This window comes from Aspergillus stella-maris (genome assembly GCF_047715825.1).
Source record: "Aspergillus stella-maris strain CBS 113639 unplaced genomic scaffold BDV14scaffold_43, whole genome shotgun sequence".
In the NCBI taxonomy this organism is placed as follows: domain Eukaryota; kingdom Fungi; phylum Ascomycota; class Eurotiomycetes; order Eurotiales; family Aspergillaceae; genus Aspergillus; species Aspergillus stella-maris.
This window is the reverse complement of record NW_027396837.1, coordinates 74740-101045: the sequence shown is the minus strand read 5'-3', so window position 1 is coordinate 101045 and position 26306 is coordinate 74740. Positions and strand designations below refer to the sequence as shown.

At 51.0% G+C, this 26306-nt stretch overlaps 9 protein-coding genes across 9 annotated transcripts; 6 read left to right on the top strand and 3 right to left on the bottom strand.

Annotated features, from left to right (window-relative positions):
• Positions 1 to 219: 219 nt before the first annotated feature.
• On the bottom strand, positions 220 to 1546 carry BDV14DRAFT_92581 (uncharacterized protein). The gene has a single exon (XM_073777870.1). The coding sequence runs from the start codon at positions 1428 to 1430 to the stop codon at positions 261 to 263; it is 1170 nt and encodes a 389-aa protein (XP_073626175.1). The 5' UTR covers positions 1431 to 1546; the 3' UTR covers positions 220 to 260.
• Positions 1547 to 5257: 3711 nt separating this feature from the next.
• Positions 5258 to 6385, top strand: BDV14DRAFT_202042 (bZIP transcription factor; the record flags this gene model as incomplete). Its single annotated transcript, XM_073773908.1, has 3 exons — positions 5258 to 5417; positions 5471 to 6099; positions 6209 to 6385. The coding sequence occupies 3 exons, from the start codon at positions 5258 to 5260 to the stop codon at positions 6383 to 6385; spliced, it is 966 nt and encodes a 321-aa protein (XP_073626174.1).
• Positions 6386 to 6415: 30 nt separating this feature from the next.
• BDV14DRAFT_176970 (uncharacterized protein) lies at positions 6416 to 6836 on the top strand. The gene has a single exon (XM_073769342.1). It carries the CDS (start codon positions 6448 to 6450, stop codon positions 6673 to 6675), a length of 228 nt encoding a protein of 75 aa, XP_073626173.1. The 5' UTR covers positions 6416 to 6447; the 3' UTR covers positions 6676 to 6836.
• Positions 6837 to 10995: 4159 nt separating this feature from the next.
• On the bottom strand, positions 10996 to 12778 carry BDV14DRAFT_176965 (branched-chain amino acid aminotransferase, cytosolic). Its single transcript, XM_073769341.1, has 4 exons — positions 12419 to 12778; positions 12062 to 12359; positions 11312 to 12010; positions 10996 to 11256 (listed from the first exon to the last, which is right to left on the bottom strand). Exons 1-4 carry the CDS (start codon positions 12642 to 12644, stop codon positions 11244 to 11246), a joined length of 1236 nt encoding a protein of 411 aa, XP_073626172.1. The 5' UTR covers positions 12645 to 12778; the 3' UTR covers positions 10996 to 11243.
• Positions 12779 to 12930: 152 nt separating this feature from the next.
• BDV14DRAFT_202040 (putative protein kinase Scy1) lies at positions 12931 to 16165 on the top strand (the record flags this gene model as incomplete). The annotated part of the gene is made up of 3 exons (XM_073773907.1): positions 12931 to 13027; positions 13390 to 14850; positions 14898 to 16165. 3 exons carry the CDS (start codon positions 12931 to 12933, stop codon positions 16163 to 16165), a joined length of 2826 nt encoding a protein of 941 aa, XP_073626171.1.
• A 513-nt stretch (positions 16166 to 16678) lies between these two features.
• Positions 16679 to 19201, top strand: BDV14DRAFT_176959 (dipeptidyl-peptidase III). Its single transcript, XM_073769340.1, has 3 exons — positions 16679 to 16986; positions 17048 to 17927; positions 17978 to 19201. The coding sequence occupies exons 1-3, from the start codon at positions 16712 to 16714 to the stop codon at positions 19091 to 19093; spliced, it is 2271 nt and encodes a 756-aa protein (XP_073626170.1). The 5' UTR covers positions 16679 to 16711; the 3' UTR covers positions 19094 to 19201.
• An 854-nt stretch (positions 19202 to 20055) lies between these two features.
• On the top strand, positions 20056 to 21420 carry BDV14DRAFT_92493 (putative general stress response protein Whi2). Its single transcript, XM_073777868.1, has 6 exons — positions 20056 to 20252; positions 20314 to 20350; positions 20404 to 20539; positions 20613 to 20956; positions 21005 to 21266; positions 21316 to 21420. The coding sequence occupies exons 1-6, from the start codon at positions 20174 to 20176 to the stop codon at positions 21334 to 21336; spliced, it is 879 nt and encodes a 292-aa protein (XP_073626169.1). The 5' UTR covers positions 20056 to 20173; the 3' UTR covers positions 21337 to 21420.
• Positions 21421 to 21899: 479 nt separating this feature from the next.
• BDV14DRAFT_92473 (putative RSC complex subunit Sfh1) lies at positions 21900 to 24146 on the top strand. The gene is made up of 4 exons (XM_073777867.1): positions 21900 to 22518; positions 22583 to 23749; positions 23797 to 23881; positions 23931 to 24146. The coding sequence occupies exons 1-4, from the start codon at positions 22166 to 22168 to the stop codon at positions 24030 to 24032; spliced, it is 1707 nt and encodes a 568-aa protein (XP_073626168.1). The 5' UTR covers positions 21900 to 22165; the 3' UTR covers positions 24033 to 24146.
• Positions 24147 to 25018: 872 nt separating this feature from the next.
• On the bottom strand, positions 25019 to 25811 carry BDV14DRAFT_202038 (uncharacterized protein; the record flags this gene model as incomplete). The annotated part of the gene is made up of 2 exons (XM_073773906.1): positions 25019 to 25063; positions 25122 to 25811. The coding sequence occupies 2 exons, from the start codon at positions 25809 to 25811 to the stop codon at positions 25019 to 25021; spliced, it is 735 nt and encodes a 244-aa protein (XP_073626167.1).
• Between the last annotated feature and the right edge of the window lie 495 nt (positions 25812 to 26306).

Here is a 26306-nt window from a genome sequence, read left to right as displayed (position 1 = left end):
CAATCTTATGGGCACGTCAAACCATGGTCCTCTTGGAAAGGTCGGACATCGAGCATAACGCCGGGGGAATTCTGGTCTTTGACATGTCTAAAACATTGACCGGGGTCCAAGAGTAAGCCTAGTCTTTAGCGAGATTTACCTCACTGGATCGAGCACAACTGCAGGATATCACAGCCAGAATGGGGATAAGAGATTCTATTTCGGTGTCTCTAGAGCAATCCCAAAAGCGAGGACACCTAAGGTTTGGGAAGATGCGGTGTTTAACATGGCCAAGGAGCGACGCCTCTCTCGGTATGCCCTTTAGTGGACTTCAGATGCAGCTGCCAGCCCCAGCAGTCGGTCAAGCATCTTTCAATGTCGTCTGTGAGTTCATCTAGTTTGCTGATAGTACCTCTATGTTCGGCATAGGCACTATCGCCTTCTTGTTTGGCAGTAAGCCATGATCGATGCCTCAATGCATTGCGCGTCTTGATGAGCAGCGACAGATGAGGATCGACTTCCAAAATAATTTGTCGACAACTGTCCCAAATCCAGCCAAATCTCTCACTGAATGTGGTTCTGCCGCTTGGTCTTTCACCTATCCAGTCGGAGAGGAGTGCAAGGTGAACCGGCCTTAGAGCCAAGAATGAAGTGCTCCAACATTCCCCAGGAGTTGCAGCAATGCGACAAAGGTTGAGCCAGTCTTTCGCCAGCTCGCAATGCAGGGAATGTCCACCACCCGGCGGGTCTGGTTCGTAGAACAAAAAAAAAGTACTTTTGACCGGGTACCAGCGAACGTTGCCCCTGACAATGCCTTTAGTCTTTCCGTCTACTACTTCCTCAGTGGTAATAAGTAACAGCCGCTTTAATTGCCCGAGAGGGCGTATGAAAAGTCTGTAGTTTAGGCCGCGGACCTTAGGCGACTCGCTGTCAAATTTCGGAAACGGCAAATAAAGAGCAAACCCGTCCCTGGGCTGCCCTTGTGCCGTCTTGAACCATCTCACTGAATCATTAACATTCGTCCACAAATTGAAGATGTCGTCAATCGTTGCTGGTGAGGGTATTCTGGCATGGATGTGGATCCGTCTAAATAGGTGCACTGGAAAGAGAAGACTAGCGTCAGAATTCCTTGAGTACGGAGCCGGAACTGCACCACACATATACGAAGAGGGCTTGACCCGGCGAGTACCGCGACGCAGGAAGAAGTAAATATTGTGCTTGTTGTCAAAGCTGAGAGTTACTGTACAGCCACTGAATAGAAAGTTGGTGATCTCCTCGTAAAGCTGCCTGCTGACCACTCGGAGATTCGGGTAGTCGGTAAGGAAGCATCGAGGAGAGCCAACATTTGGTCTCTTATCCGGATCCGGATCCTGACCTTCGGCCACATACTCCCAGATGATATGCCGGATATCATAGGGAAGCTTCGCAAGGGTTCCTAAGCCTAGCTCCATATCCGTGGCGCAAATGAAAGAGCTGCGGTTTGTGGGTTAGCAGGTACTGGTTATTTGAGTGACGAGAGGGGCAGAGGATGGAAGAGAAGAGAACACAAGAACCTGCTCATAGTGACTGGTCAGGAACTCAGTGAAGCCACAGCGTCCGGGAACTTTGACCTGGGCGCAATCCATCTCCGTCTAGAGCGGCTCTATATTATTGAACCTTGGCTTGTCTTCACCACGACAGACATTTAGTTGGAGGTCTCAGACATGTCTATGACGATGGAAGGAGTATCTGGATAGTGAAAGTGGTGGTGATGGAGAAGACAGAAGGTGAAGAAGGTGAGATCCCGACTGGGCTTAGTGCAGCTGGAGAAGGATTCCGGACTCTGCAGGTGCCAGCCACGTGAGATCCAAAATCTATGGATTATGACAGCAAGGACAAATGCTCATACGAGACTGGAATGTCGCCTGCGGTCCTTATCTCCACGGCATTCTGATCATCCTGGCAACGTCAACTACTGCGTAAGTACAATCTAGTACATTCCAATGGAGCGGTACGAGCCGCTACTCCAAATTCCAAGTTGAGTCGAGTTGTATCTCTATGAGGTCGCTTGGTTGCTAATCTTCAGCTGTGCTTACATACCAATGCAAGCAACTTCTCTGTCTTACTTTCCAGTTCCCATTCAGGCAAATGCAGTCATCGGCCCTTCCCGGCCAAATTAGAATCTGACTGATCATGACCTTTTTGCTTCTAGAATGTTTGCTAAAACTTCGAGTCTGCTGACAGCATGGTTTGTCCGACGTATACGGTCATCATGGCAGCGCGGCTCTTCATCTCGAGTACTGACTAGGCTTTGTAGTATTGCAATCCCTGGAAAGTTAGAAAGGGAGAATTGGAATCCCAGGATACTTTGAGGGACGCGTTTCGCGGTTAAGGCTGCAGCCACTCAGGCCGGGGCTTGGGTTACATGCAACATACAGGGCGTGGAAATGTGCTTCAACCTTTCTGGGTCTCTAGCCTGAATGTTTGACCCTGTCAGGCGTCCTTTTCTGCTTTGCATTCGCATGAAACGGATCAACACAACATGAAAGCTGTGGTTCGCTACCTCGTTTAACTCGCATTGCTATTTGATTGATTGCGGCTTAGCCAGGGTAAGGCCTTAGGCGGGCAGAGGCAGCCAGCTTCAAGGTCGGCGGAAGCTGCGGAGCTTGCGAGCTGTCCAATGAAGGACTGATTCTGGTGTTGGTTTCTTCAGCCCTAGCAACCGGTCTCCGCTAGCGTCCGTTGACCTGGCTCGACGGAGTCGCTTTCTTCGCGCCAGCTGTTCAGCCGCGTCTCCATTGTAGTCCATGGCAGCATGGCTTCATTCCTAAATTTGAGGGAAACACAAACTGCGTTCTGACTACTCAGCGATGCTTGAGTGCGACAGTCAGCTGCAGGGTTTTGAGGCTCATCTGGATCGACCTCTCTCTGGCTCTCAGCTGAACGCGTGGCTACAAGCAAGGGATTGATTCTGGCGGTGTTATCACGGAGATAGCGCTCTTCCGCTGCAGTAGAACATGCCTGCCCCTTGCTCGCGATTTCCTGCGTGTCAAGTCGGATGATCGTATTAATAGCAGGCTGTCGAGTCCACGAGCCAGAGACGGGCTGGTATGTATCACAGCTTTCACCACGAGTTTCATGTCATGGCACTGCAGATCGGCTGAGCAAGGAGGGCCTCTTGGAATTGACGGACTGGGGGGGCTGAAGGCATTCTGGCCCCAAAGACAAGGGGGTCGACGTCAGCCACGGGCGGGATTCCACTTTGGCCTAATAGTGCATGATCCACTCACCATCTATCCTGTTCGGAATTGTTGGTTCTGTACTAGTTGATGATTCTTGACGATACCAACTTGAAGAATCACTTCGGTCTCGATGAAGATGGTGTTTCACAAAATCTATAGTGCGAGCGGGCTCCTCAAATCCCGAGATTCCCGACTCAAAGGGAGCAGAAACCAGGAACTAGGATCTTATGGATGCGATGAAGTACCCACCTTCATGAAGGTGAGATCTTTATCCTTAGCCGGGTTGCCAAGATCAAGGGGTGCAACGTGGCCGAAATCGAGACCGTGCGTTTGTATGTTGTGGCATGTCTCCTCTAGACGCAAGAGGTCATTCGGGGCGCTTGACTCCCAACTTTGGGGAAGGAAATGCGATGGTGATTGGTTTGTCGAGGATTCTTCATGTAAGGTGGCCTCGCACGCGTCTTAATTTGTCATTGCCACAGTTGTCGCAGAGTGGCCATAACGATAAAGACAGAGGACGAAATTCCAAGAATTACCGAGACCATATTCATTATCGAAAACAACATGGAATGAAATTACTCCGGGACTTCGGGTCTTTGCTATCTAGCGGGGACTGGCCAAGCTCCAGGCGCTCTGATCACGATGCTATGGTTCGTCCGATGGATCAGACCTGCAGGGTCGGGAAGCGTCCGTCGCGTTGCCAACAATTTATAAATCTGGTCGCGACTGAATAGGCGTTGATAGGCGAGCACTTGAGACTAGTCCAATTGGGGGCTCATTCAGCGCTGCCATCTGCAATCTTCAAGACCCGGAGTATCTTGCGCGACTAGCGAGGGACCAATGCGGGCAAGAGTGGGCATCAAGGTTATCCCAGCAACCGTACTCTGGGCTCTGAGAGGCATTGTTGTCGGATGCAGGAAGAATGCGAATTATGCAGCGATGCAATGCAGCAGATGCAGCTCGTGGCTTTAAAGGATCAACAGAAGAGACAAAGTGTTTAGAATATACAGTAAGACGACTAATTGTTCGGTGATCAAATAATAATAATACTCACCTGAGTAGACAAAGTAGCCTAGTAGAGACCCGCTCGTTGCGAATTGCCAAGTTGGACCCGGACGGAGCAACTGACAGACCGACGGCGCCCTTGTTATCCGAGCTGGAGGCTGTCACTCTGTCATTACTCTCGGCGTACTCGGATCACTCGTACTCGTTTCACCTTCAACCCTCGTCTTCAGCCTTCAGCCCAGAAACCCACTCTCCCTGCGAACCAACCAAAAAGCAAATGCATTTCCTTTTTGGAAATGCAACTCTGAGAAAAATGAACAAAGCAAAACCAGCAAAAAGAAAGCACCGGCGATCTTCCTCACCCGATCTCTGAACCCTTTGACCTCAACTAGCCTTGGACCATGGGACGCATCAGTACAACTTCCAGGCTTCGATTCATAACTCTCGTATCTTCACTCAGCGGACTTCTCGTCGGAACCACCAGGCTGCGTCAACTGGAACATTCCAATGAAAGGGTAAAGGGCAATTGGCCCCTAGAGTAGCGAGCATAGCCCTCCAGGCCCCCTACATGGACGCAGGCCACAGGCTACAGCGCAGCCCCAGCACGGAGGTAAAAAAGGCTCGGTGATATCGGGCATCCGGGGTTCCGTCAACACAGAAACAGCCTCAATTATTCGAGTGACGCAGCCCTGCACTCTTAGCACATGGTTTATTTCTTTTGGTTTTATTCCTTTTTATTTTATTCCCTTTTGGACGGAGAAAGGCACACGCACCCCCACTACTATCGCAACGGAATCGTGCAGCCTAGCTACTTACACTCGGACTCCGGGGCTTAGTTAGGAGCTCTCTCTATTCACTCATAGTTAAATACTCAGGTTTCAGCCCGTGGATCAAACGTCTTGGTTCTGGCCTTCTTCTCCATACCATATTTAAACCTTCATACTCTTCCTCATCCTCATCCTCAGTCCTCAACTACTACCATTAGCACTCCACAACTATACTACATACCAACTCATAACTCCATAGTCTACACTCACATTGTCACCGTCAACATGCATCGCTCCAACGGCTACTCATACTCTACCAGTTCAAGAAATCACGGCACAAGCAGTGCCTTCAGTCCCAATGCCAACCCTAACGAGGACTGGACCAAGATCTCAGATCTTGCAGAACGGCGCCGTATTCAAAATCGCATTGCTCAGCGCAACTACCGTACGTTCGCTATAGTTCCATATACTCTGTTTCCACCATCTAACAGCTACCAGGCAAGAAGCTAAAGCGCCGCCTGGAGGACCTTGAAAAGCGCGCCGCCTCAGCATCCGAATCCCCAGAGCGCTCGCTCGAACAGCCCGAACCAACAAGACTCCCCGTCAAGTCGCGCGCAAAACAGCACCGCTCATCCAAGTCCTCGTCCGACATGCACAGTCGCAGCCCCGCCTCAACAGACCACGACAGCTACCAATCCACCGACGAGCGCAGCTCAACCTCCATGTTCTCCTACCAGAGCACCCGCCAGCTCTCGACCTCCCCGCCGCCTATCCTCTCCTACCCTTCCTACTCCTCCATCGACCCCTACACCCACTCCTACTCCTCCCACCACCCACCGCAATACCACTCCATCTCCTACAACGACCTCTCCTACGGCCACAACCAGACCCACAACAACACCAACGGCACCGGCAGCAATGATTACCCCTCGCTCCTTCCCGTCATGCACCACCAATCCACAGCAGCAACAGCAAAGAAGTACCCGTCCTACGGCGCCAGCGACGACGACATCATCAGCCCCTTCAACATGAGCTACGCCTCAATGGCAGGCATCGACCTCTCCCCGCCAACACGCCACCACTCATCGACGTCCTCGTCTGCTTCATCCGAGCATAGTAACATTCCTGTACATACCCATACCCTTCCCTCCATCACCTCTCTCAAGGCGACAGCATACCCATACCCGCAGTTCCAAAGCACAAGGAGCTAATTCGTCTTTTTTTGACCCTCGCCAGATGCCGGCCCTGTCGCATGGTTATAGCGATGAGTGTGATTATGAGTTTGATCGTGATCTGGAGAGGGACTTTGAGTGCGATCGCTCGAACTCGACGTCGTCTACACCTGCGGAGTTGGGGATGGGGTGTCCTTTGACGCCGAAGGATGAGGTTGAATATGCTTATCCTTTGATTTGATTGTTGTTGTTGTTGTTGTTGTTGTTGTTGTTTTTTGTTTTCTTTTCATATGTTGGTTTGGAATGGTTGGGGTTACGAATTACGACCTTTGCTTTATTTGTTTTGCTTTACACTCTATCTATCAGGTGTTTGTTGTTTGTTGTTTGTTGTTTGTCGTTGTTCATTACTACCTACCTACCTTGTCCTGCTCCTCTTCAACACGGGGATCGACAGCACTCGGTATCGGAATTCGGTATTCGGTATTTTTGTTTGGCTTTAGCTTCAGGTTTGGTTTGGTTGGGGATCCATAGATGCAGACGGGACAGGATGCATGGCACTCGGCGTTAACATTTTTACTTTGGTTTACTTTGGTTTACTCTGTTACATTACTCGAGACGGTTCAACCGGCAAGAAGACGGAGTTAGCACGGGAAATTGATCGCTTCAATTAGACAACTCTTTACTTATCTCTACAACTTGCTTCAGTATCTATCACTTGTAAGTTCTGGTTTCCGATAGATAGATAGTAGGTACGCTGCAGAGTGCAGAATACTCCAACTCGATCATCGACGAATATCTCCCGACCCGCCACTTGCAAAATGCAAGTTGCCACTACCTACCGTAACTAGACTACTTACGTAGATACAATATACAATCTGGGGGCCGGGGCCAAAGCATGGGACCCCGACCAACCCTACTCCGTATCTACACTACCATTTTACTAATCAAGTAACCAAAAAGTAACTCCAGCTCCATACCAAGCTAACCGTTTCGGCCCCCAACCACGCCTAGGAAGGAGCCGTCCGCCATCGCAAAGATGTCTGATTCGACGGGCCGTGAAGAGCTGAATGGGAGCTGAAAAACGCTGGGAACGATCCCAGTCCCGGCGCTGTCGCTGTTGCTCGGAAATAGCCCGCGGGGCTGGAGAGAGACACTGGATGGAAGAGGAAAGTCCTTGGCTTGGCGGTGTGGTTCTTTCAACTGTCAACTTCCCAGTAAGTAGGTAAGTATGTATCCGTGATCTACGGCGTACAGCCTGCTTTCAAGATCCACTTCAACTGCCTCGGGTGGGTTGCTGGGATAACAATGCTGGGCTGGGGCTGAATTGAATGGAGTTAGTACTTAGTAGTAACTATGGAACGGTAAGGTAGACTGGGGCCGGACGGGAACAAGGAACAACTCTTTGTACAGAGCCAGAGTCCGACTCCGTGACAGTCGGCGTGTTTGGCGAGTTAAGTTCCGACTTCCGGTTTTACCTAGACTGAGGCTGGTTCTTTGGAGTTCATTATTTCTGAGTGTGTTTGATTTGTCCGGATCGTGGCGGGCGGCTGCCTACGGGTGTTGACTGTTGATGGCTATGCAGTATACGGATGATAGTATGCGATCATGTTTCAAAGGGACCTCGTCTAGCAGGAGCAGGTAAACACGGTAGCGGTAGGGCGATAGAGAAATCCGTAGCTGCGTAGTAATCGGACATAGTGTACCTAGATAGCGCTCTTACGGCCACGGATGAGCAAAAGTGACTCATACATTACTCATAAATCATAATCAATTCATATCCAGCGATCCGGCACCATCCGCTTGGATCACCAGTGGCCTCAGGGCAAAAATCAAGCCTAGACCGACTCACTAAGGATTCCCAGGCACCGCGGCGGCCGCGCCTCGCCTCGTATAATTAGTCGCGTAACCGGTTCGGGTATTCATCTCGTTTGTTTCATTTGCAGTGTCCATTTCCAGGGCGTGGAAGCTTCAAGAAGATCTTCGCGGGCTTGTGGTGTTGATTTGAAATGCGTTGAACATTGCGCTAAGGTACTGCGGTCGGATCGGATTCGCGTTCGGGTCCGTGGCCGCGGTACCTACGGTTGCCCATCTGGTGGGAATGATGTGGGCCTGGCTGGGCCCTGGCCCTGGGGCTCGCAAATACTAGCCTAGTTGCGGTTTGCGAGTCGCCGAATGCACTGGGCTGCTTGCTTGCTTGCGACTTGCGAGCCAGGGCGGTCGTACGAGTGTTGGCAGGTGCCAGCTGCGCCTCTTCTTGGGCGTGCCGTGACGTACGTATACGAAGTGCCTGCTGCTTAGAGAGTACGAGGTGCTGTGCATAAGGTTCCAGGGTTGACGCTGTCAAATGCCTAACTTGGTAACCATGAAGTATCTCCAGCTCCATAGCTGTGGGGAGGAGGAAACTGGGTTTGCGAGCGTAGTGAATACCACCGCGCAAGATACTTCCAGCTCCTCGCAAGAACCCTTACACAGCCACAGACAAAGAGGGTTAAATCTAGAACCAAGCTCAGGACGAACTCCATACGCAAGGTAGAAATTAGGTGCTGAGCTGAGAAGAGCAGCGCGCGATGACAGGTGTTAGCTCCGTCATCCCCAAGTTCCCGGGAGTCAGCCAGGCTCCAACAAAAAGTCCAAGGCTTATCAAGCGGTGCCATGGCGCCAGGCGTGGGGATCATATTATTGACTTTTGGCTGATGGCTGATTAATAGGAGTTATTATGATTCCTCAATACGAGAGAAGCGTGGGATCTTGGTCAGTACTTTGCAATCACTGGCCACTTGCCCATATTGATTAATGATCGGTACAAAGAACAATAATAAGGAACCTTGAGAGAGTGGACCAGCGGAGAAAAGACTAACCCCGGCCAAATCCGAGCGAGATTGCGCCCTTTTTTTGCTTGTGACTGCGTTGTGACTCGCCAGCTCGTATAATGAACGAGACCCGGAGCCAATGGTTCCGAGAAGTGTCAAAATCAAAAAAAGAGAGAAGAGAAAAGAGAAAAGGGGGATCGTTAGGCTGTCGCTTGGCGAGGCTCCTTCCATCGTGAAGATTACGACGCTAACCTTGGCTCAAGCTGGCCGACTTGAGCCATTAACAGTCCAAGACGGACTCATTATGTTCTTGATGCTCCGTTCCCGTATCCGCCATAACGTCCATCACGACGACAACTCAATTGTCTTTTCATGACAGGCGTATGCGTATCCCGCGCTCGTTGACCGACCGACCGACAGGTGATTGCTTCAGCTGCGCCATGTCTCTGTTGCGGACACGCACTCCAGTGCCACGGTCGTATTCTTTGTGGTTGCCCTCCCCGCATCAGAGTCCAAGACAAGGCAGACTACTTTGTTGCTCCCGTCTGTGGTAGCACTTGGTCCAGGGCGCAGAAGAGGCTGAACGCACCTTGTCGATTGGAAGTTTGTCAAACATCGTGGAACACAGCTATACGACCTCCATGCCTTATGGAGCACAGGCCAAAAAGGGCAAACGCATGGGCGACCAGTCGATAGCCGAGTCAGGTTGACACGAGCGCCCCAATAACGACTGAGCCTCAGCCTCGTGGATCGACATACCCTACGGTCTGGGCATCTGGCCTGTGCTGATCGCTTCATCTAGCCTGATTGAGTTTGATCTTGCGTCGATAGGATGCTGACACCTGGTTGGCACTTGCTAATTGCTGCCGGTGCTGTTAAACTGCCACGCCCATGCAATCTACTACCACTAGGCGCGTTGGGGTACGCCTAATGGTTAGTAACCTCGCATACTCGGCCGGAATCTAACGCCTGCTGAGGCTGAGGACGACAATCATGGCAGTATCTCCGCGCATTACCATAATTGGCAGTCTGTCTTTTTTCGGGATCCAGCTCGCCCTTTGCGTTGGCTTTGAGGCCGTCAATACCGCATTGCCGTCAATCAACATCAAGGTTGAGACTCAGCCTTGTCGCTACACTCGTCTATATGCTTGCTCCATTGATAATGCAGTAAGTCGGCCGAATTAAGGGCAAAAGCGCCCTCAGTACATTCCATGTCAACACGTTTCCACCTCGTTTGGCCGCCCGAGCCCTAAGTAGGGTGAACTGCCCGCGTTGCTTTGCCAGTCAAAGCCTTCCTCGACCCGTCGTTCAAAAATAGATTTAACGTGTCCTAGGATACGGGTTTGAATACGTCATTTGCCCAGTGTAGTCCAAGTTCTAGCATAACTCTTGGTGTGTCAAACTGTCAATTAGCACGAGTGCATCGCAGTCGTGTTCGTAGTCGTATTGGGTCAAGTCCCATTCGCGCGTACTCATAGCCTTGCCCGGGATGTCTTCAGCTAGCCTTTGACGTTATAGCTAGGCACGTCTGGTATTTCGCAGGCTTTGTCTTTTCTATGTCGAACACTATATCGCCGGGATACCTGTTCTGCTGTAGCTTTCATTGCAATCGACGCCTGTCATTGCAGTGCCATGAACGTAAACCCGAAAGTTATATCTGGGTAGGGCAGACGATAGCTGATGAGGCGCCGTACCCTAGAGCCACGGGTGGTCGCTTCTTCCTACAAGTTGATCCACGACAGTGTCAGGCGGAGATACGCTTGATGCCGCTAGATCAATTTAACTAGGCTCGAGTGGCTTTGATGCCATGTCAATGTCACTTGGCCGTTATAGAGAATGGACCTGGCATCATAAATTAGTGCCTTCTGTGCATATTGTCCTATCCTTAGCATGGCCGTCTCCCAGTGTCTGTTGAGGGATGTAAAATTTCAGTGCTCTTCTTTAACCGCAATGCATCCGCTAGATCATGGGGCCGATCAATGATAATGAGAGCCTGGTCATACCTGACCAGGCTAGATGAGAAGATAAGTCTAGCGACAGCTGACTGTTACATTGGGCGGACTTCAATATCAAGAAGCTCCATGTCATATATTTTGTTCGGAAGAAGTGTAGGATAGATCAGAATCTGGTAAGTATATCAACGACAAATATAAATAGATTGCTCGCATCATGAATGACTTGTAAGAGTGTAAATCTAACGCTCGTGCTTGACAAAATTAATAAACAGCAGAATTAACCCAATCAACGTCTTGAAGATTTTATCAATAGTCTATCCAAGACCGCGGTCGTTTACAGGACGTGACTGAGGTTATGTTAGTATGATGTTACACAAAGTACTAGAGTATCAGATGACTTACCTCCAGGGGTGCTCCTCGTCACCGTACTGGATACCCTCGATCCAGTTCTTCATTTGGAGAGCGATCTCTCCGGCCTCCTCGTTCTCCTTCAAACCGCAGTTCACCAGCTTGCCGCGGTAGCTGATTGTTCGGACGGGGCTGACAATGGCTGCGGTGCCAGATCCAAAGACCTCGAGGAGACGTCCTTCCTCGGCGGCCTCGGCAACGTCAGACATTCTGATTTTGCGCTCGGAGACGTCCCAGCCCTGGGGGATGAGGCGTTCTCTAGCGAGACCGAGCACGGAGTCCCTTGTTACACCCTCGAGGATGGTTCCGTCGAGGTCAGCGGTGATGAGTTCCTTTTTGCCTGTCTCCTTGTTCTTGATCGCGATGAAGAGGTTCATTGTGCCTACTTCTGTGACGTATTCCTCTTCGCCGAAGAGCCACAGATTCTGCTGGAACCCGCGGGAGGCGGCCTGTTGTTGAGGTACAATGCAGGGAGCGTAGTTGGCACCGAGTTTCTTGTCACCGACACCTCCGGGCCAAGCGCGCACAGCGTAGTCGGTCGCCTCTAGTGAGATGGCCTTGAATCCTGTGGGGTAGTATGGGCCAACGGGGCTGGCAATGACGAAGAGGAGAGCAGAGCCTGGTGGGCCGACACCCAAAGTACTCTGGGTACCGATCATTGTAGGTCGGAGGTAGAGCGCGTATCCACGAGCGCTAGAGCGAAGTTAGCTAATGAGTCATTTACGGCAAAAGTCGTATGCGTACTCGGGAATGAATCGGCTCTCAAACTTGGCGAATTGGCCAATCAGCTTGGTGAGCTCATCGCCGTCGAAGCTAGGGAGAGCAATCCGCGTAGAGGACTTGTTCAGACGTGACATGTTCTTATCAGGGCGGAAAAGTCGGACCTGACCCTTGGCATCTCTGTATGCTTTCATTCCCTCAAAACACTCGAAAGCATAGTGGAACACACAGGCTGAAGGGTCCAGTTGGAGTTTCTGGTAGGGAACAATCTGAGGAGCATGCCAGCCATCTTTCGCGGTCCATTCAACGCTCAACATGTGATCTAGAGAAGCAATTCTATCAGCGCCGTACGGTCAATGCGGCATCCGTCCATAACCCTACCAGTAAAGTTTGCGCCAAATACCAAGTCCTTCGACGGCAGTAACTCCTTGGGCGTGGTTGTCTTCTTGATTGTGAGCTTCGAGGCGTCAAGGCGGGCAAGTTCAAAGGCAGCGGGTGTAGAGCTGAAGCTTCGCTGCCATAATCGGTGCGCGCGAACGTTCTGGACACGAGGAGTAGCGAAGCTGGGGAGCGCTCGCGAGCGAGCCAATTGCTGGATAGATTTCATGGTTTCTATGGGTTCAATGGCTTTGTCAGTCCAGATCCAGATACTGGAGATGAAATGGTTCAATGGCAATTGGAGAAGCAGAGTGAGCACGCGGGGAGCAGCGGTTTAAGAACAAAGAAAGTATGACTACTCCCCCGGACCGGGATGCCAACTCCGAAGCTCACTAGACATTGACTCAATTGGAGTTGATATCTGGCGATACATACCTTGAACCAATAGGATTGCTCTTGAAGCTCAGCTATCAGCAACGAGCGTACCTTAAGTCACAAGCAAGCGCGAAAGAAATATGCCAATGCGAAGCCAAAACGCCCTCCACATTATTCCGCAATTGATAGTCGCTCTGATCTCCGAAGTCGGCCCCCGAGCGGATGTGCGGCAGATCGGTAAGGCGGTGACTCAGGGAGCTTGTTAGCTTGGATAACGATCGCTGATCTCCTTGCACGTGACTTCTTTGCTGCACGGAGACGGGTCAGTTTAGGCTGGCCGCTGATGTCCTTTGCGATGGAATGACAGGACGCTGAACAATAGCACTTTGTGATTCGTGAACGCCAATTCGTGGCAGAGGCGACCGGTACTCGATATCTCTCTCCGCGCTCGTTTACCTGCCGAACCATCTGAACATTGACTCTCAATTGTTTTGTCGCTCCCCGCGCTTCAGCGACCCGCGTTGGGCTTCGACCATCCGAGGCATGCTATTTGTGGCACGATAAACGGAAGTTCAGGATATAAGCGCATTGACTACTAGCCACCGGAGGCTCCCCGCTCATCATGTTCTCGTCAGCGCTCAAATCGTTCAGCTCCAACATCACCGCAAACTACCAGGTTTCCCCGCATCCGACAATTGTCTCCGGTCCCTGGAAGATTCACGATGGAAAGAAGAAATCCACCAATACCCCGGCATCGATCTTCATCTTCGATAAGAAAATACTCGATCCTCGATCCGGTGGGCTAGGAGGTCGGTCCGGTCCTTCGGTCAAGAAGCTACAGGAGGAAGTTGTCGAGCGTCTGAAGCGGGAAGCTGGCAATCTCGCCCGGCTCAGGCATCCTTCTGTTTTGCAGGTGCTCGAACCCGTGGAAGAAACCCGCAATGGAGGTCTTATGTTTGCAACGGAGAAGGTCACAGCGTTGCTGGCTGGGCTTCTGCAGGAGAAGGACTCACAAGAAAGCAATGGAGGGACAGGGTCGAGGAGTTCGAGGTACATGGTGGAGGAGCCGGACGGCTCACGGAGACGGAGGGATCTTGAAATTGATGAGCTGGAAATTCAAAAGGGATTGCTACAAGTCGCCAAGGGTCTCGAGTTTCTTCATGAGTCTGCAGGACTGGTACACGGCAATCTGAACCCGGAGGCTATATTCATCAACGCCAAATCTGACTGGAAAATCTCGGGCTTGGGTTTTGCAGGTCCCTGGGACACCGTGAACTCGAAGTCAAGTCTCCCGCCTCTGGCTCTATCAGAAGTGCTCTATCAAGACCCACGATTCCCACCGTCCGTACAGCTCAACCTGGACTATACTTCGCCCGACTTCGCTCTAGACAACAACCTCAACCCATCCGCCGACTTATTCTCGCTAGGACTCATCATCATAGCCCTCTATAACTCGCCTCACACGTCGCCTTTGAAATCACATGGCAGTTTGGACTCATTCAAGCGTTTACTCACTTCGCCCTCCACGACACCGTCGCAAAGCAACAACTTCCTCTGCTCGGGTACGATTCCAAAGGATATCCTTGCTCATGTCCTGCCAAGGTTGATCACTAGGAGGGCCGCGCAGCGTCTCACTGCTCGAGAATTCCAGCAGTCTCAATACTTCGATAACATACTGGTGTCAACCATTCGGTTTCTCGAGTCCCTACCAGCCAAGAACCCAAACGAGAAAGCACAGTTCATGCGCGGCCTGCAACGAGTTATCCCCGAGTTTCCTGTTTCTGTATTGGAACGAAAGCTTTTGGGAGCACTGCTTGATGAAGTCAAAGACCGCGATCTCCTTTCGCTTATTTTGCAGAATGTTTTTGCAATCTTGCGGCGGATCCCTAATGCGCGTCGTGTACTTCCCGAGAAAGTGATTCCTCATCTCAAAGAGATTTTCCCAGTAGGCAGAGGTGCTGCACAAGAGCGTGATTCTAAAAAGGATGCGGGTCTCATGGTTGTTCTCGAAAACATGAGTGTCATCGCTGAGAATTGTTCTGGCAAGGAGTTCAAGGATGGTAAGGGAGTCTGCTCTACCATAGAAAACTGAAGCTAACATATCTAGATATATTACCATTGATTCGATTGGGACTCGACTCACCTACTCACACTCTTGTGGACGCCGCGATCAAGTGTCTCCCTGTCATTCTTCCTGCTCTCGATTTCAGCACCGTCAAGAACGAAGTGTTTCCTCCGATTGCGTCTACCTTCAGCCGCACGAATAGCTTACATATCAAAGTACGCTGCTTGGAAGCATTCACGGTGCTTTGCGGAGGGTCTGCGGACCAGGGCAGTGAGATTGAGGATGACTTGACCGGAGTGGTCGAAAAGAACAAACCGCAACCTGCTAAGTCATCTATACTCGACAAGTACACCATTCAAGAGAAGCTCGTCCCTTCTCTGAAAGCCATCAAGACCAAAGAACCAGCAGTCATGATGGCGGCGTTGGGAGTGTTTCAGCAGATTCGCACGATCGCAGATTCTGATTTTCTCGCTTTGGAAGTTCTTCCTGCGCTCTGGAGCTTCAGTCTAGGGCCACTTCTTAACTTGAAACAGTTTGGTGAATTTATGACTCTCATCAAGAGCATATCCTCGAAGGTAGAGCGAGAGCAAATGAAGAAGCTCCAAGAGCTATCTTCAGGAGATGCCTCTGGTTTCCACAGTGGAGCGGCTGCCTCGTCGAAAGCCTCGAATGGTCTCGCACAGTCTGAGACGGAGTCGACGAGAGATAATTTCGAACGCCTGGTTCTTGGCCGAGGCGGCGCAGCTGCAAATAACCAAGGGGATGATATATGGGGTGGTCTAACGTCGGATACGCCGCCCTCGCAATCTTCCACTCCACAACCAACATTCCCTTGGTCTTCGACTCCTGCTGGGTCTATCGGGAGACAGCCCAGTCTGAACACCCGCTCAATCACGCCTGATCTCAAGCTGAACGCATTCCCGACGTTGGCACCTAGTGCGCCGCAAGCATCCTCTCCGGCAACACCGTTTCCGTCTCTACAGTCATCCTCTCCTGCTCCAAACCCTTGGAACATGCCAAGTGCGCCTCGTCAGCCTTCGGGAACCGGTCAGTCTCTCGCAACACTAGCCAGTATGAACTCCGGCCGTGCGTCCGCTGGTACAACAAACTTACAAACAACGCCAAACTATTCTGCATTTTCGATACCACCACCCCCCTCTACACAAGCCCCGTCTGCATTTGCGACTCCTGCTCAACCTTCGATGAGCGGGAGCGCAGCGCAAGCTTCACCTTTCTTCAGCAACGGCACAATGCAACCACAGCAACAAACTCAAAAACAGGGGCTTGACAAGTACCAGAGCTTGATATAACAGCACAGATGTGTTACTTATGCTGTTCGTTTCTTTTTCTTTCTTCTTCTGCACATCTTCAGCCAGATTCCAGCCTTTCACGACCAGGCATAGTATATACGTGTAGATACTGCATGATTCCCCATCCATGATTGAGCTATTTTGATACCATAGTCAATTCAGAAATTTGAGAGCTTGAGCAGAGATTCCTGGACCCCATGTGTGATTCACCTAGAAATCCGATTCAGCAATAATCATATGATTAGGTTGATGCTAGTATACACCTTTGAGCTTCGGGCTTCTTGCTCAATGACAGAGCAGCACTGGCAACCCAGTCTATAATGGTTTGTGAATCTTTATGAATCATAGCGCTGTTCACGAGCAGTACTTTACAGAGCACTGTTGACAGTAAATATATAGATTGTTGTATACAGAGTAAGTCTCCTGTCCCCACTCATGCCAAGCAACCCTAGCGTTGAAGCTCCGGTCGAGAATCTGACGTAGTCGTGCGCAGTGTCAGGCATTGACACCGCAGCTACCAGTAGGAGTACTAGACGAGGTCGTATTATGTTCCCTCTACAAAGAGGGGTCTGCAGGCGCCTCCAGCCCGCCCTCCACCGCCCCTCATTGCTCCTCCAACTCCTCTCCCGCCGACTTCCTTTCAGCTTCCCTCTCTCATCTCCTCATCGTCTCACCTCTTCTGTCACTGCTACCATGGAAGCTAATGTCAAACAACACTACCTCGCCGACTCGCCGCCGAGTGTGGTTCGCCTGGAGGTTAAGCACCACTGGGATAACCTCAAGGATAAGACCTTGCGGAAATACGCTCATTATATTAGCCGGTTTGTTGTCCAACCTTCAATATGGTTGTTGTTGATTCTCACGCATGATACTCACCTCTAGAGCTGCTTTCGAAGGAACTCGCGTGACCCTCCGTCAAGTTTCGCCTGAATCGGAACCGATCTACGACCTTATCCTCGCCCTTCACAAAGCATGCGATGGGAAATGGCCCGAGCTTGCTAAGAAGACAAACGTCAGTGAAGAAAACCTCCGCTTCTTCCTCGAATACTCCGCCCAATTCCTCGGGAACTGCGGCAACTACAAGGGCTTTGGCGACTCCAAATTCATTCCCCGGCTGCCTGCCGATGCGCTCGAAGCCTTGTCTTCTGCTACACCTGAGACCAAGGCTGCGTTCCAGAAGGCCAACATAACTGGCGGAGGTATCTATGAGACGGCCGAGCAATCGCTCATGCACCTTGGGTATCCCGAGGGTGGACATATGACTTCTTACTACCCTGATTCACCAAACATCACCAAGGATGAAATCACAGCCATTGGGGATCTCTTCGAGCAGAAGGGCATGCCGCTGGAGAACACCAGACTCCGGAAGACCACCACAGAAGACTTCGAGCTTCTTCTTGCATCTGGAGTTGATAACCCTCCGGCCAGAGATAGGGATTTGGGAGATGCCGATGTTTTTGATTTGGAAGGAGACTTGAAGGGCAAAAAGGTTTTCCTTGTGTTCGGTGATCATAAGGAAGAGATGGCGAAGATTGCGCACAGCGTCAAGCAAGCGGGTCTTCACTCGGCGAATGGCACCCAGAAAAAGATGTTGGACGCCTACGCGAAATCTTTCGGTGCTGGCTCCATTGAGGCGATCAAGGAGAGTCAACGCCTTTGGGTCACAGACCAGAAGCCAGTCCTAGAGACCAACCTTGGATTTGTTGAGACGTATAGAGATCCTCACGGTGTAAGGGGGGAGTGGGAGGGTTTCGTTGCTCTCGTGAGTTATAGAGCACCGTAATCCAACTGTACTAAACTAACAAGAGGCAGGTTAACTTGGAGCGAACTCGTGCCTTCGGAAAGCTCGTTGACAGTGCGGAAAGCATGATTCCCAGATTACCTTGGGGTGACGACTTCGAGAAGGACAAGTTCCTCAGTCCAGATTTCACTTCTCTGGAAGTTCTGAGCTTCCAGTCTTCTGGTATCCCTGCCGGTATTAACCTGCCAAACTACGATGACATTCGCCAGAACCTCGGCTTCAAGAACGTCTCTCTTGGGAACGTTCTTTCTGCCAAAGCCCCCAATGAGCCCATTCCATTTATTCCCGAAGCTGATCAGGACGTCTACCGCCGCTGCCGTGATCCCGCTTTCGAGGTTCAGGTTGGTATCCATGAACTCTTAGGACACGGAACTGGAAAGTTACTCCAAGAGACGGCTCCCGGAGAATACAACTTCGACGTGAAGAACCCTCCGATCAGCCCAGTTGATGGCAAGCCGGTATCAACGTGGTATAAGCCAGGTCAAACCTGGAGCTCCGTATTCGGTGCCATTGCATCTTCCTATGAAGAGTGCCGTGCCGAGTGTGTTGCCATGGTACTTGGCTGCGACTTCAGCATCCTCAAGATCTTCGGCTTCGGAGACGGAACGACAGATATTAACAACGAAGCCGGTGACGTTTTGTTCGCTGCATACCTGCAAATGGCTCGAGCTGGTCTCGTTGCTTTGGAATTCTGGGATCCCAAGACCAAGAAATGGGGTCAGGCACACATGCAGGCCCGCTACAGCATTCTCCGCACTTTCCTCGATGCTGGTGACGACTTTGTGAAACTCGACTACACCAAGGACGACTTGTCCGATCTCGATATCAAGCTTGACCGCTCTAAGATCTTGAGCCATGGACGTCCTGCTGTGGAGAAGTACCTGCAGAAACTGCACGTCTACAAGAGTACTGCCGATGTTGAGGCAGGCAAGAAACTCTACGACGACATCACCTCTGTTGATGAGTGGTGGGGTACTAAAGTCCGCGACATTGTTCTGAAGAACAAGATTCCTCGCAAGGTCTTTGTGCAAGGAAACACCATTCTAGAGGGTGATGAAGTTACCCTAAAGGAGTATGAGCCTACGCTTGAGGGCATTATCCAGAGCTTCGCTGAGCGTAACGTTTGATAGAACTGCTGCCAGTGCATAGCCAGAGTCAATTAAGAAACTCAACTCCAAGAAAGCAAGTCCATATCGTAGATGTGATAGCGCTAGTCCGTATCAGGTACCAGTCACGTGTCGCATACCACGTAAGCTTCATAGCAGCACGAGGATGAGAACCGCCCTTGTTTAACTTAAATATAGTTCATAGAGTAATTTGCGCAGGAGTCAAGCTATCAGTCATGAATGTTCTCGAGAACTTGTGTAGTTTGTTGTTGGTACCTCTTCACTGGCACACCGAGCTAGCACCAGCCGGAGCGCAGCCGCCAGTGACCCTAAGCGCTCCCCTGCCATCTTCTCCTCTCCTCTTTCAATGCCCTTGCCTCCCAGCTACTGCATTTTGAGCTAGAATATATCTCACCATCTTGACATTTGCTCTCTTCACACCTACCCTAATCTAACTCTACCGATCGTCCCCTTCAGCTCTTCATGTGCAGACATTCCTAGGAACTGGTGGGCTCCTGATCGACAAGGATAGCAAGAGTCTGGATCATCTCCGATCAACGGGACCGACCTCCAGCTAACGTCGACTCCCCTCCCTCAGTCCAATTCGCAAACAATCAAGGCTATCCCTTCACCCCGAATCTCGACGCCTTGTCGTGGTCACCGGATTCTCGTGGCTCGCCTCCCACGGCGCGGCCGCCTCACCACCTCGCCCTCACGGATCCCGTCGAGGAAGGCGACAACTCTTTCTATACCGCACCTCCGCCGCCGCATTCCCCCTGCTCTGAAGCTCCATCTTCCAGTTTTGCCTCCTCGTGTCCTCCCCCGTTCTCGTCGCTCGTTTTCAGTTCGACTAGTGATCCCCATAATCGCCCTGAGCCTTCAACTTTCGAGCCGGGCAGCGCTTCACCTCCCGCTTTTGCTCCCCTATCGCTCTCCGACGGTGACCCTTTAGAACCCGAACCTGAACCTTCGTCGGCGCTAGCTGCAGAAACAAAGTCGTCTTTCTCGCGAGACCCGAAGGGAGATCAGAACTCCGACGAGGGTGAACCTCCGCCTCCTTACACTGAGGGTGATAGTCCGATCGACTCGTTTACATACGTGATGGCGGCAGCAGGAGGCGCGTCGAGTATCATTACTCAGGTGCAACAGACAGGAGGCCCTCCGATCAACACGCTTGGTGGTATGCGCATTCAAATCATGCCTGGTTATTATTTTCAACACTAATAAGTTCCTCATTCTAGATGTCGGCGGTGACGAGCATATCACTCTCGATCTCCGGTAAGAAAGCTATTGATTGCGCACTCATTTCTTGATAACTGACTTGTCTGCAGAGGGACTCGGTTTACGCTTTCGCGCGATGAGTTGCTGACTCTGCCGGAGTTTGTCCTCCTATCGCTCTTCCCGAATGGGCTACTCCCGGATGGGCATATGAGTGGTTTTCACGAAGGTGATGTGTATCCTGTCGATGTAAGTGACTTGCGATTGGTATCGGTGCTTTTTTTTTCCTCTGCGGACAATGCTTACAGTCGTATGCCTGCAGTATGACCCAGCCTCTCTTCAGTACATGCTAGACTTCTTCCGCTCTGTCGCGCAATCGATTCCATCATCACCCTCTGCCTCACCAGATCTTGATGTGGCCACCGATTCTATGCAAGGTTCCACGCGGGAAATGCTCCAGGATCGAGCCGGTATCATCGTCCTGCGAGAGGACCTTGACTTTTACGTTATTCCTCCGCGGCAAGACATTGACCATGGGGAGATGATGGAGGTCAAACGAGCAGCTGCCAAGGCTCTTCTTAGGCAAGATGGGATTTTTTCCGGGTTGAGGAAGAGTGACGAGCCTGGCTCCACGGAACAGCATCTCATTGAGATGCTCACCGCGGGGTAATCTTTCTCCAATATTTTCATTAAATGAATGCTAACCTGCGATAGTGGCTTTGATCGTGAAGACCACTGGGGTCACCGGGCCCCGGAGCCCAACAAAGCAGTCATCTGCAGTCTCGCGTTAGCTAAGCTGCGGACCGACATCAGAGGTGACTTGGCCAGCAACAACGTTGGAATGGCTCAAAAGCTTCTCCTGTTCTGGCGAAAACCAGCACGACGCTGCTGGTGGGAGGGTGTTGATGTTGACGATGTCGAAGGTGTTGAAGGCAAAGTTAAAATTTGGATCCGCAGGGTCTGGACCCTCGAGATGGTAAGTCTTGTTGTCCTGGGATTTCGTTAGAGTATTAACGTGTTCGCAGAGCGTAATTGGGCTCCGATAGTCTTGACGACTCGCCCTGAAAAGATTGATATTAATTCCCTTTGTTCTGTTATACCAGCCACTGCTGCAACCTCCTCACATTGCGTTCCGATGCATTTCAAACATATATTACGATCAGCACTTTGTACCTTGTTCTTGAAGCCGCTTTTCGCGGAGTTACGATATCCCCTAGTTCCTCAAGACCACAGACCAGAATATTGGCGTCTGCAAATTGGTTGGTGCTTGTAACATTCTGTTTATAGTGTTCTCTGCCAGCCGGCCTTTCATGCACTTTGTTTCTTTCGTCCTGTTTCTGCTATCTACAAAGTTTCTTCCTATAGTGTGCCGTTTATAAATCGCTGGGCGCCACCCATCACCGAGTGTCGTGTCAGCAACAACATAAAGTACAGTCACCGGATTACAAAAGACAATGAATTTCAAACCATTAAATGCTCGTATGATACTACTGATGCCTGGTGGCTGAAGGGATGTGATATATCACGTGACCATAGCGCTGGAATGGCACTAGCGCAGGTGCATCCTTTGCGAGAACGCGGAGCTTGAACGCGATCTCCATCCCAGTCCCTTCGCATTTCTCACTGCGCCAAATACTCCAAGGACCCTGATTCTTTGGTTTTATCTATCTGAATAACCCCACGTCCTTAACTCCTTATCTTTGCGCGCAAACCTGAACAATTTCTTCTCAGTCAATTCCGTTTTCGCTTCCCCGGTCCGAGCATCCTTGGTCGGTTAAAATCGCAGACGCTATTTATCTACTCGCAGATCGCGGCTCAAAACTACTCCCCAAAGCCCAGACGTCAAGCGACAGGGGCATGTTAATGTCCATCTAGATGGCCAACATGTCCCCTCTTCGAGGCTATATTACGTCTTACCCCCCACGAGTGCGTCAATATGCGAACGCGCTCTTCACGCCCATCATTCCGCAGACCCAGGTCGGCCCGACGCCCCGAACCACGAAACGAGGAACTGTAGCTGTCAACTACGCCGAGGATGGCTTTGATGATGATGACTTTGATGAGAGCGAAGGACCCCGGCGGCCCACGGGTCTGAGGTCTCTGAGAAGGGAGGAATCCTCGTTCGACAAGGCCGCGCTGGCGGAGAAATTGGGGAAGGAGACACACACGCCTGTCGAGGTTCAAGGGATATTCCGAGAGTGGATGATTAAGAAGATGATTCGGCCAGCGTATGTACAACTCAACTGGAGGCTCGCGCGAGAACTTTGCTAATTTGCGCCGTCTTTTGAATAGGTGTGCCGATCAATTGCAGATCCAAGCACAACTTCCTTTAACGCTTATACCCATCCGAATCGACCTCGAAGTGCCCGCGCATCAACCCCATGAGCCTTTCCAATTGCCGCGAAACGTTCTTGACCCTGCGATCAACCCGACGTTGCCTGCGTACAGAAAGCCAGAGCCGTTGCCCGCTTTCCGAATCAAGGATACATTCATGTGGAATTTGCATGAGGCTTTTGCGACTCCTGAGGAGTTTGCTCTTGGGTTCGTGCATGACATGGACCTGCCGAACCCACAGGGTATGACCTTGGCGATCGCTACGCAGATTCGCCAGCAATTAGAGGAATACGCTGGTGTCGCGCTACATCCGTTGTTCCAGAGTACGCAGTCAAAACCTGCTCCCTCACAAGCAGGATTGTCACGCGACGCGTCGTCAACTCCTGTCCCTACACAAGTTGCGACTCCAGACAGCAGGGCCAACCTGGTGACTGCAACAAAAGAGCCTCTCGTGAACGACAGCATTCTAAACCCAGACGATGCTTACAGGTGTATGATCAACTTGAACATCAACCTGCAGAACAAGCTGTATACGGATAAGTTCGAGTGGTCTCTTCTACATCCTCCTGGCATGGCCGAAGAATTCGCAAGGGTTACGTGTGCGGACCTTGGTTTAGCTGGTGAATGGGTCGGAGCTATCGCACATGGTATCTATGAAGCGGTACTAAAACTAAAGAAAGAAGTTTGCGAGAGCGGCGGACTTGTCACCGGTCTCGGGAGCTACGGCAACGAAATCGATAACCAAGCGGCCAACGGCGCGGAAGCAGGCTGGCGCTATGATCCTGAAGGTCTCGGCGACGAATGGGAGCCCAAGGTCGAAACATTATCTAAAGAGGAGATCGAGAAGCGCGAGGGAGATCGGGAGCGACAAATCCGACGGTTACGTCGCGAGACCGCGCGGTTCTCTTCAACGGCCGGTATCACGCCGGAAGTCTCGCGATCAGGGAGTGGCTTCTTTGATGTTGATAGCGAGACACCACTTGGAAGGGGAGAGAGGAATAAGCGAAAGAGACGCTTCCGCAGTCTTAGTCCGCTGGGCAGGGGAGGTACGCCTGGTGGTCGCGGCACACCGGACACTGGATCAGGCGCTGGGTATGGTGGCGGTGGTGGTACATTATCTGACTGGTTGGTTTTTTTCTTCTCCCTTTCTTTACTCTCGCTGATCATTTCAGGGAACGACAAAATTGGCGGTGCAGCAACTGCATGGTATGGGGTTCCGCAGTATGGGCTGTTCGAGATGGACCAGCCGGGCCAAGGGTATGTAACCAAGTATCATCATTCTCAACACCTGCTAACCTAGATACAGACGCTCTGCCACAACTGCGGTCTCTTATACGAGCGAGACAAGGTCGTCCCCGAATGGTCAAGAAACCTCCACCACCACGACATGCCCGTCGGACGGGTATGAGCAGCTAACATCAATCACGAGATTGGGCCTCAATCTCATAACCTGTTTTACAACACCAAGTGAGAGGAACAGCAATGCATAAAAGATGCAGCTATCCCATCCATCCCTCGAATCGGAACGCCAGCCGCCACGGCATGAAAGCAACCCCGGCTCGAGCTGTCTCAGACACATTTTGGAACTTAAGTCCATGTACTATTTATTACCTTTTAAACTTGGCCATGATATCTAATGAACCTTAACCCTTTGCACTTCGCAGTCGGCACTGGCGTACCGCTTCTTTATTCTACTCTATTTTATTTTATCCTATTCAATGCTCTGATAATCCTGGGGTTCTATTTTCATTTCATTCCACTTTCATACCCTGCTTGGGTCAAGTGGTCTCAGGTCTCAGTAATCTGAGTCAGACAGGATGGTGGTCTCACCTTATCCTTATTCTCACCCTTCAATTCACTCTTCGGGTCTTACTTTCTTCCTATTGTTCATTGACTGCGGCTGCTAGAAAGGCGCGTGACTGCACGGTACAGGCTAGACAGAGGCGTTTAGTTAGTTACTTACTACCTACCTACCACCGAAATCCACTATACTTCCGGATACCTTGACTAACATACGACCTACATACAACGGAATGAGTTCTCCCGAATGCCGAAACGAAACCAAGACCTCATAACATCGTAATTCATAAATAAATAGAGGGTCACAAACAACCAAGAAGCGAAGCATCGATCAACGATTCAACAAGCTAATGAACAAGAACGATACTAGACTTAATAACCAAGGACAGGTAAAGTAGGTCACTGGGGTGGAATCCGCTAACAAACAGCTACAGCTCAACCTGCAGGACGCTGGATATCGACTCCAAGATAGATAGGTACTCTTTGATCCCGTCGCTTTGCCATGGCGCTTGCGCTGAGAGCGGGACTGGCTGGTCCCAACTGATGCATGACAAACTTCAATAGCAAAATTTTAACTCGAATCGCATACATAATTTAGTTTCTGGACCTCTTGGTCTCTGTGGTATCTGCTGCAGGTTCCTGAGGAAGAAAATTAGCAATTTGGTTCGCTGGCAAAGAAAGAGATAGCAAGACATACCGACTGAGCACGCCTCTTCCGAGCATTAGACTGCGCATTCATCGTCTTGAGACCAGCACCAGCACCAGGAGCACCAGCGCGAGCAGGAACCCGACCAGGAACAATCATCCCCCCGAAACAAACGATATTCCGGGACCCCTCGACCCTTACCCCGGCATCGAGATTAATCTCTAAGGACGCAGAAGCCGAGACGCCGGATTGCTGGAGCGCAGCGATTATGGCCGACGCTGTATTTGCGAGTTTAGACTTTGGTGCGTTCGGTTGGGTCTTTGACTGCGCCTGCGCTTGGGACTGCGACTGGCCTGATGGGATCGCGACTGTGTTTCTGTCGCCGGTGATGGTGATTGAGGAATCGAGGTTTATGGTTAGGGTTTTGGGGTTGGTGCTGGGATCGTTTGAGTTTGCGGCTGTGCCTGTTCCTGTTCCTGTTCCTTGTGCTGGGTAGTAACTTGGTGCATTGTCGAAGTCGTAGGAATCATCGTACTCATCGAAGTCTTCGTAGCCTTTGTCGTAGTCGTCTTCGAAGTCGTGGGAGACTATGGCCGGTGTGTATCTTGGTGGTGGGCTGTTGGGGTTGGGATTGGCGGTTTCTGTGGCTGTTGGTGCTGTTGCAGGGGGTCTGAGTTGGGTTTGGGCTGTGATTTTGCGGAGGTATTGGTGGAAGGGGTGGTCGTTTGGTGGGGGTTGCATATTGGTGGTTATGAAGGTTTGATAGTATGTATGTGGAGGTGTAGAAATGAGGATGGAAGACTGTGGTAGATATGTACACTGCAGTATATAGAGAGAGGGCTGAATAATTATATAGACAGTGAGAGTTTGTTGAGGTCGACAGACAGCAGAGGAACACAGCAGATATCAAACACCAAACGGACTATAGACAAGACGGAGGACAATCCGGAGATAGCCCTAAAATAATAGCGAAACATTCCTGATCCCTGCGCAGCTCAATCTGTCGCCCACCGGCCTGTAGCACCATGATCAACACAACAATCGCAATCGAGAAGAGAAAGAAATCGCGAAACTAAGCTGCAGCTAACCGAGTCAATTGACCGGGAACCGGGTTCAATAGAGGGGTGGCTGGCAACAATCAGGAAAGCGTTATTGAGAAGCTCCTATTGTTCTCGGTTTCTGTCAATAGGAATCCTTCCCTCCAAGGGCTGAATGCGGTCACGTGTCCCGCCAGCT